At 39.8% G+C, this 8,771-nt stretch overlaps 1 protein-coding gene across 1 annotated transcript; it reads left to right on the plus strand.

Moving 5' to 3' along the window:
- Positions 1–2,048: 2,048 nt before the first annotated feature.
- On the plus strand, positions 2,049–7,528 carry LOC137334121 (dual specificity protein phosphatase 7-like). Its single transcript, XM_067998640.1, has 3 exons — positions 2,049–2,778; positions 3,531–3,965; positions 5,621–7,528. The coding sequence occupies exons 1-3, from the start codon at positions 2,388–2,390 to the stop codon at positions 5,926–5,928; spliced, it is 1,134 nt and encodes a 377-aa protein (XP_067854741.1). The 5' UTR covers positions 2,049–2,387; the 3' UTR covers positions 5,929–7,528.
- The last annotated feature ends 1,243 nt before the right edge of the window (positions 7,529–8,771 follow it).

Below are 8,771 nucleotides of genomic sequence, written 5' to 3' on the forward strand. Positions count from 1 at the left end.
CCTTTAAGGATAGAGAGGAATTTAATTTGGCTTCATTAAGAAGACTGCTGCATGTGTTAGGGTGATGTGGAGATGCCGGTGATGGACTGGGGTTGACAATTGTAAACAATTTTACAACACCAAGTTATAGTCCAACAAATTTATTTTAAATTCCACAAGCTTTCGGAGGCTTCCTCCTTCCTCAGGTGAACGGTGTGGAAGGGAGAGGTTGCGTAGAATTGGACTGTAAGGAAGGCCACATGGAGGCACCTGGCATGTTTGTTAAATATTACAGTGATACATTACCTGAAGAAATTCCTTTAAAGATCACTGTGGTGGCAAGCATTTTTGTTGCAGGTTTGATTTAATGTTTGGGAGTGTTAAATTGCCATTTAGAATATGGATATAATCACAAAACCACAATGCTAATCTTGCACTGAATTTAGTTATTTTCTATACACTGAGGTCTTAAATTTAGTATCCCAGTTGAGGTCTTGCAAAATATCAGCCACATCCTCATGAAATGTAGTGCTGATTGTTGCACAATATTTGTTGAAACAGAAGCACTTGCCTAATAACAAACCTGGCTATGCACAAATTATGTGATAACTACATATTCAGCTCAATTGTGATCTGTTCAGACTTTTGGGGATTTACATTAGGCAATACTTTATTTGACTTTAAAACTGTAATGCACCATGACTTTACATTTGCAATTTTGATATCTGGCTGCGGCAGTTGTTTGCTTCACAAACATCACAGTATTTATAATATTTTCAGCAATACACAAGTGACATTCAACTTAAAATATCTTGACACTGAGATGAAAACAGAAACAATATTTTTCAACGGACATTGCAGTTGTGGAGCGCATTCCCACTACCGATCTAAAATGTTGGGCATTGCAGCGAATGACCTGCAGGCTCTCCGAAATTTTACTTTTCACGAGGTATGAAAAGGTTTATGTTTTTAGCCACTTAAAAAATATACTGGGCAGAATATCTCGGCGAAATCAGAATATTATCTTCTTCCCCCAACAAATCCCAAATTAAAGTATGAGATCCTTTAAATTATCTTTCCGGGCTCGGGCAATGTGCTTTCTTTGTACCTCGTGGATAATCTGGGGTGTTTTATCAGTAGATGGGAAGTGTACAGTAATTATAAGTTGGTTATCTCGTTTAATAGAATGAAAGAAGAATGTCGCACTTCAGTAACCATACTAAAAACAGAAGTTGTTAATCCTGTTATGGATGGTGTTTCGGATTGTTTTACAGGAAATCGCATTATAACCATCCGTTGCAGGAAACCGTTTTGAAACCTCCCTGGAGACGGGCCAAAACAAGTTGTGTGATGACACCAGTTCCTTGGGCAGGATCATATTTAGATACTGTATTAAAGGTATTTACTTTGCGCATCTGCCCTTTGGGCTGCAAACATTGTTGTGCGCCTGTACCATTAAACTCCGCCTACTGATTCACTCTTTTAAGATGAAATGTCAGAGAAACCCTTGGGCACTTTTTAAGAAAAGTTACAGTGTGATGGTGAATTGTTGCGATTTGTTACTGTATATACACGGCGTGATTAATGTCCCCTTCTTGTACTTTCATTAATAAGATTGCACGGACCGGTTACCCATTGAGTCGCACTAACCCCGCGCTTTCTCAACGCAAACAAGGAGCCACGGCAGGGCCGGTACCATGGAAACGTGACGTCGGCGGTCTCTCATTCGTCCGCAGCTTTTGCTACACGCTTGTAAATCAAATGTGTGACAATCAGGGGGGCGGGGCTACTGCCCTCCTCGCTGACGCTGTTGATTGGTGGACGGGCGGACGGCGAACGGGAACATCGAACGTCGACCAGCGTGAAGGCCGCTTCTCAAGTGTGGCGGGGCGCGCTGTCAGTCAGGCCGCGTCACGGCGCACGCTGTCAATCAGGGCGCGTCCCGGGGCGCGCTGTCAATCAGGACGCGTCACGGGGCACGCTGTCAATCAGGGCGCGTCCCGGGGCACGCTGTCAATCAGGGCGCGTCACGGGGCTTCGCTGCCTTAATTCGGTGTGCTCAGAGCCTGGGAGGAGAAAATTAACACACTGGTGGATCGGTGGGACTGACCTCAGTGCTTTAGTATTAGCGCTATATGTGCAAGAGATGGTAAACGGAGACCAGCAAGATAGGACAAATAGTTTCAATTGGAAGGACTGCTGCTGATCATCTCTCTCTCTCTCTCCAACCTTTTACAGAGCAATTGTTTCTGAATATTCATTTCGCCAGTCTTTGGAGCAGAATTTTAGCTCCTCTTAAAAGACCACGCGAGACGATTGCATTGGACTTGTGCCTTTTTTTTTTGCGGGGAGCGCTCCAGTTCCGAGGAAGACATTAGCCCGTCGGCGATCCCTTAAAGGTTTTCCTCATGAAAAATCAGCTATTTTGTACTACCTCGGCCATTGCGATGAACAAGAGTGTCGATTGGCTCCAAGAGCAACTGGAATCCGGGGACGCGAGTCTGCTGCTGCTTGACTGCCGATCTCACGAGCTGTACGAGTCCTCGCACATTGAATCGGCCATCAATGTGGTCATCCCAGGGCTGATGCTCAGGAGGCTGAAGAAGGGCAACCTGCCCATCAAGTCGCTCATCCCGAACAACGAGGACAAGGAAAAATTCGTGAAACGGTGCAAAACTGATACAGTCATTCTGTACGACGAGTGCACGATCGATTGGCACGAAAATGGAGCGAGTTCTGTCCTGGGGTTGTTGCTGCAGAAATTGAGAGACGATGGCTGTAAGGCTTATTACTTGGAGGGTAAGACTAGAAACTTTTTTTTTTGATTTGTAACAAAAATCTTTTTGCTAAATGAAAGAATCGATCAGATGAACTTTCTTATTGGAGGGATATTACTTCCAGTGCAATATATCCCCGATAAGATCAGATGTTTTTAAACCAACTTTTCCCAGTCAGGCTGTCTTGCTGTTCTTTTATTCAACGTTGAGCTGTAATAATCCTCCACAAAGTGCTCTGATCAACTTTAGCAACGAACTGAGTTGAAAAGTCAGTCTGATTCCATGCGGGCTTTTTTTTTATTGTTTGGTTTTGGAAGCAATGACATGTTGGGTAGTGAAACTTTTTGTTAAAATCGCACTTGCGCCAGTTTTTGTGCCTCAAACGTGCCTTCAAACGTTGAGAATTGTTTTACGCTTTACGAGTCCGTTTTTTTCCTATATATGAAAAGTTAAGTGTTCCAATCTGAACGCAAGGGATGTGCAATATTGGGGGGGAAGAGAAACAAATTTTTCCACTAAAAATTCCAAAATGGCTCCGCCATGTTGTCTTGCTTGAGTAAAGTCCATGTTTTCATGAATGAAGAATTATTTTAGTTGTTCTTAAAAATCAATAGCTTGAGGGGGGGTGGCACTAAATAACATTGTAAGTATATTTTATTATAATAACCGTACGTTTTACAAATGCTCACTGTTATTTAAAAAGATGTTCTGTAATTTGAGCAACACAGTACAGTAGTTCTATTTACAACAACTTCTGTTGTCTCTCTCACACAGGGGGCTTTAATAAGTTTCAGACCGAATACCTAGAGCACTGCGAAACGAACCTGGATTGCTCTTGTCCCAACAGTTCGCCTCCCGTGTCGGTGCTGGGTCTGGGAGGACTTCGAATAAGTTCCGACTGTTCTGATGGAGAGTCCGATGCAGATCGAGAACCCAACAGCGCTACAGAGTCCGAAGGGAGTCCCCTGCCAAATAATCAGCCAGCTTTTCCCGTCCAAATCCTACCATACTTGTACCTTGGGTGTGCCAAAGATTCAACCAACCTGGATGTCCTGGGAAAGTATGGTATCAAATATATCCTGAATGTAACCCCTAATCTTCCCAACATGTTTGAAAATGACGGGGAGTTTAAGTACAAGCAGATTCCAATTTCAGACCATTGGAGCCAGAATCTTTCTCAGTTCTTTCCAGAGGCTATTTCTTTCATAGGTAAGCATTTTTAAAGGTTTCCCATTCATAGTCAGTAACATTTAGTGTGCTAAGAGAAGCTGATTTAAATCTGTTCTAAAGCTCTTCTACCACATTTCAGAGTTGCTCCGGATGCTTTGTGTATTTGTTTATATACCTAATATGCCACACTATGTTGTTGTTGTCCTCACTATTTGTATATTCTAAATTATATTTCTTAACGGATATAATTTATTGTTGAGGCAAGTGATTTAGTGTGGTGTGTCATCCCGAGAATATCTACATCTACTGCTTGAGTAATACAATTTTGGATTTATAAAGTAATGGAGGCAGTAAAAATGCTAGTTTCTGCACAAACCTGTGCATTAAATCAGTTGCCTATTGTCTAACAATCTGCTAATCACTTTTCATGTAATTAATATTATTTGATCCACTATTTCTTTTACCTAATAACTGTTCTTAATGCAAAATTAAACATAAAATGAGTTTGACAGTCCAAAAGTAGCCATATTATATTTACGTTTGAATGTGTTGGTGAATTTGTTACATGTGCTAACACCGTTTATACTTAATTATAATACACAGCCTGGAATCTTACCATTTTTAGTTGCAGCACTTTTTACTGTTATCTTAATGAGATGACAATTTATTTTAAGATATTAACGTCCAACCAAATCTGAGAAATTTGAGTAAACTAGTAAAGAAGGGGAACTTCAATTTTTGTTCAAAGAATACTGTAAATTGCTACATTATTCTAGATGGCCATGTTGATTCCTTGTAAGATAAATTCCTTTTTTGAACCTAAAATGGCCCAATTAAACTAGACTGGTATAAAACCTTTCTTCCTTTGCCCCCACCTCCATTCCCACCCCTTGGTTAAGCAGACTACCTGTCTCAGTTCTGGTGGCTTTAGTTGCATAATCATACGCAAGTTTACTCTGTCCGTTTGTAATGCCTGGGATACAACACTGTTTAAAAACAGTAATGTGTCTTGTGGTTAAAAATACCATTTTTATTCCTATCTCGATAAAAGCCAAAGACTGTCTTGTATTTTATCCACTTACTTAATGACCCCAGGTGGCCACATCAATTTTTTCCTCTTCCTTTTCTTCCCCTTTTTACTAACTCCTTCTCCCCCCCCCCCCCCCCCACCCCCCACCCCCGACCTTGCTAGTTTGCAGATCTACAGTCATGTGTTTAGGAATGATATGAACAATTGCTGTAGTGCCTCTGTATGTGTATCTGTAATTGAGTCAACTATTTTACAGAATTATTTAATGCACTGAATTACATAAATACAAAACTTGACAGCTTTAAGCTGGAATCCCTACGTTCAAATTTTAATACACCTACAGCTTGCATGCTTGAGCTGTTCCCACTTGTACTGTGGTGGGGGCAGTAAGCTGCTTTGTTTAGCCGTCACTGAGTCTAGTCCAGCAAATAGTTCTTAAATTGTTTATGGGATTTCCTGAATGTTGACTGACTGCTACTTATGATGTTCAGTGGCAATATCAACATTCAGTGAATCATTTTTTTTTAATGGCTGGAAATAACTAGAACATCAATTATGCACCTTGGTTACACAATGTGGAAAAGTTTTGTATATAGGATGCAAGATTTTTAGCAAGAATCAGTATTTATGTAATTAATATTTTCATGTATTTATTTTGGGACAGATGAAGCCAGATCCAAGAAGTGTGGCATCCTAGTTCACTGCTTAGCAGGGATTAGCAGGTCAGTCACTGTGACTGTTGCTTATCTCATGCAGAAATTGAACCTTTCCCTGAATGACGCTTATGATTTTGTAAAAAGAAAAAAGTCCAATATCTCTCCGAACTTCAACTTCATGGGGCAGCTTTTAGACTTTGAAAGAACTCTGGGACATACCAGTCCTTGTGACAACAGGGCACCTAAAGAGCAGCTGTATTTCACCACTCCTACCAATCACAACGTTTTCCAGCTGGAATCTCTTGAGTCAACATGAAGAAAGGAACACATGCAAATCTTTATCCTAACCGTTTGAAAAGCTTGCTATCAGGTGATCTTGGGGGAAAAACTGGTCTGACCAGGTTGATGTATCTGATCACTGCTTGGAGAGCATGCTTGCTATCTCGTATCGCCCTGATAATAATCAGGAAATAAACTGAGGTTCACCGACGAGTGGGTTTTCAGCCTCAAAAGGTATTAAAGTTTTGGGGAAGAATGGTTTTCAAAGCGCAGTTATTTTCTGTGACAACTGATTTTGTTAAGCACAAAGACTGGCCATGAAACCCACTACAAGTCTGTTAGCTAAATGTGGTGAAAAGACTTAGGCACTTGGACATCTCCAGGAAGGTGCCATCCCAGTACACTTCTGTTTTGCATTTTGAGGTAGTTTTACTCTACAAAATGTAGGGTTTCTGTTTTTTCCTCTAAAAACCAGACTGTTGTACAAACAGTTATTGTTCAATCACATTTTTCTGATTGTTTTCTATGTTATTTGTTGACCTAATGCAGTTTGCACAGTTGTGAAGCCTTCGAGTCATGGCACTTCACTGGTACTCCAGAGATAATGGACATTTCATTGTAGTAGGCATCTGGCAAATGTGAATGGAGCAAACCTGGATGTTACTTGTACCTGGATCGTGCTTTGAGAGTTTTGTAAAAGAGTTAGCACTGCAGGCAGACAGTTGTTTAATTTGTTTCCCTAAATGCTTAAGCTGAAGAAGATGGACTTTTTGAAGTCCTAAGCCAATTTCTTTACAGCATGCTTGAGGTTGCCCTAGCTGTGTGCAGTCATTGGGCTATGATTAATGTCAAACAGCTGGGCTAAATCAGATCCAGGTCAGTCTGTCAGTGGAAGTAATTGTAGATGCCAGCACTTATCTTGCATACTACATACTGAACTTTTTTTTTACTGTTGCTGCTACTCTGAGGTCCCAGACAAAGTTGAAATAGAAACCTTATTGAGCTGCAAATAACAGAAACCAAGGTTACTGCAGTGTTACACTTGGGTGAAAAATTGTCAAAGGCTTCAGCTTTGGCTGACCTTGTAACCTATTTCAGCATTTTTTTTTAGTTGTACGTTCCCTTTTAATGTATTGAAAATCCACTTAAATGCTTGGTATTAAAAATGACTTTGACATGTAATTTGTATTGATGACCGAAGCTTTTGGGTCCAAATTTCTGCAATATTTTGTGCATTCTGTTTCCATTTTTTAAAGTCCAATTTTCATAGCCTTTTTTGTGGAGGAATGTTAATGTGACCGTGTAAGATACAAAGAAAAGGGTTAACAGTTACAAGAACACAGGCATTATTTGGGGGAGGGGGAATCGGTTCATTACTAAATGGATCATTTTGAATCTTACCTCACTGAGGACCTTCAGGGATTATGAAAATGCATCAGTTATCGTGTTACAGCTGAGTGGATTTGTAAAGCTTTTGTGCTGTACATGGTTGAGATGCATACATGTTTCAATATGAGCTTGGTAGAGGGTAGTTTTTGCTTTCTGATTATGAAGGAAAAACTCTATATTGTATAGTATTCTGAACCAATACAACACATGTTTATACTACAAATAAATATTGAATTATTTTTTCTTTAGATACTGTGTCACCATTTCTGTGTCCACTTCATTTTTAAAATTTGTTCTTGGGATGTGAGCGACATTGGTAAGGCAATATTTATTGCCCCTCCTTAGTTGCCTTGAGGGCATAAAGAGTCAACCACATTGTATGGGAGTGGAGATACATGTAAACCAGACCACTTAGAGGTGGCAGGTTCCCTTCCCTGAAGGACATTAGTGAACCAGTTGGGTTTTTACAGTCATTTATTGGAATTCAGTTTCACAACTCATGACCTCTGGGTTGTTAATCCGGTACTGTAACCACTAGGCTACTGTCCTTAGTTTTAACCACTTTTTTCTGCAAGTTCCTGTTTTTTGTCCTTTCCTGTCCCTGTTCACTAGTTTAATGTCTTTTACTAAATTTTCTCAAGATTTCCCCTCTTTTCTGACTTGTTTTCTGTTTAGCAGTATTTGGTATTAGCTAATTGAAAAACGGCAGCTATCTCTTTTGGGGGAGGGTAGTTGAAATTAAATACTCTTGTCCATGGTAGTGTTGTTACCCAATTGTAGTTGTACTCAGCTTGTTTTGACATTTAAATTCCATTACAGTTTTGATGCACAGGTATATTTGCTTGTAGTCAACTGGGTATTAGACAAAGTGCATTTGTAGTTGCTAAGCACCCATCCTTTTTGAAGGGGCAGCAATGTCTGAGTTGAAATCTATCCCATTCTACTTGGGGTCCCTCTTTTTAGTTGACAGGGCTGTGATTTCTGTCAATGAATGTGGACTCACTGATATCTCTTAATTTCACCCCCTCCTTTGGCTAAATAAGGAAAAAGGAGGATAGAATTGAGGATAAAGAATGAATGTCAAATATCTGAGTAACCAATATATCTTGGATCCAGATGCTTAAAAAGCCCTGGCTAGCCTAATGTAAATTATACAGTATATGTAACTTTTTGTTGCATTTCACTGTTGTTACATGTGAACCTATTGGATTGATGTGCATTAATGCTGTCACTCTTCAAAATTATATTTAAATATGGGTTAAAATTTAGCATTTGCATATTAACTGTCAAGGATACAGTGGTTATCTTACTGTGAGGGATCTGTTAACATGGCAACAAAGGTACTGAAAAAGGAGAAAACCTCCCATAAAAGTCAAATTAAAATGAACAATAGTATTTCCTCAGCATCATGAAATATCCAGTTCTTTATACTTCCTAGAATGGGAGATCTTGATTCTCTAACTTCCATCAAGTGATCATTTATTACATTTT

Source organism: Heptranchias perlo, chromosome 17, assembly GCF_035084215.1.
Source record: "Heptranchias perlo isolate sHepPer1 chromosome 17, sHepPer1.hap1, whole genome shotgun sequence".
Classification (NCBI taxonomy): domain Eukaryota; kingdom Metazoa; phylum Chordata; class Chondrichthyes; order Hexanchiformes; family Hexanchidae; genus Heptranchias; species Heptranchias perlo.

What these genes read in the sequence shown, in the direction of transcription:
- LOC137334121 (XM_067998640.1), top strand. Translation starts at nt 2,388, where the DNA reads ATGAAAAATCAGCTATTTTGTACTACCTCGGCCATTGCGATGAACAAG. An exon ending in TAAGGCTTATTACTTGGAGG is followed by an intron (nt 2,779 to 3,530) that starts GTAAGACTAGAA and finishes TCTCTCACACAG; the next exon opens with GGGGCTTTAATAAGTTTCAG. An exon ending in AGAGGCTATTTCTTTCATAG is followed by an intron (nt 3,966 to 5,620) that starts GTAAGCATTTTT and finishes ATTTTGGGACAG; the next exon opens with ATGAAGCCAGATCCAAGAAG.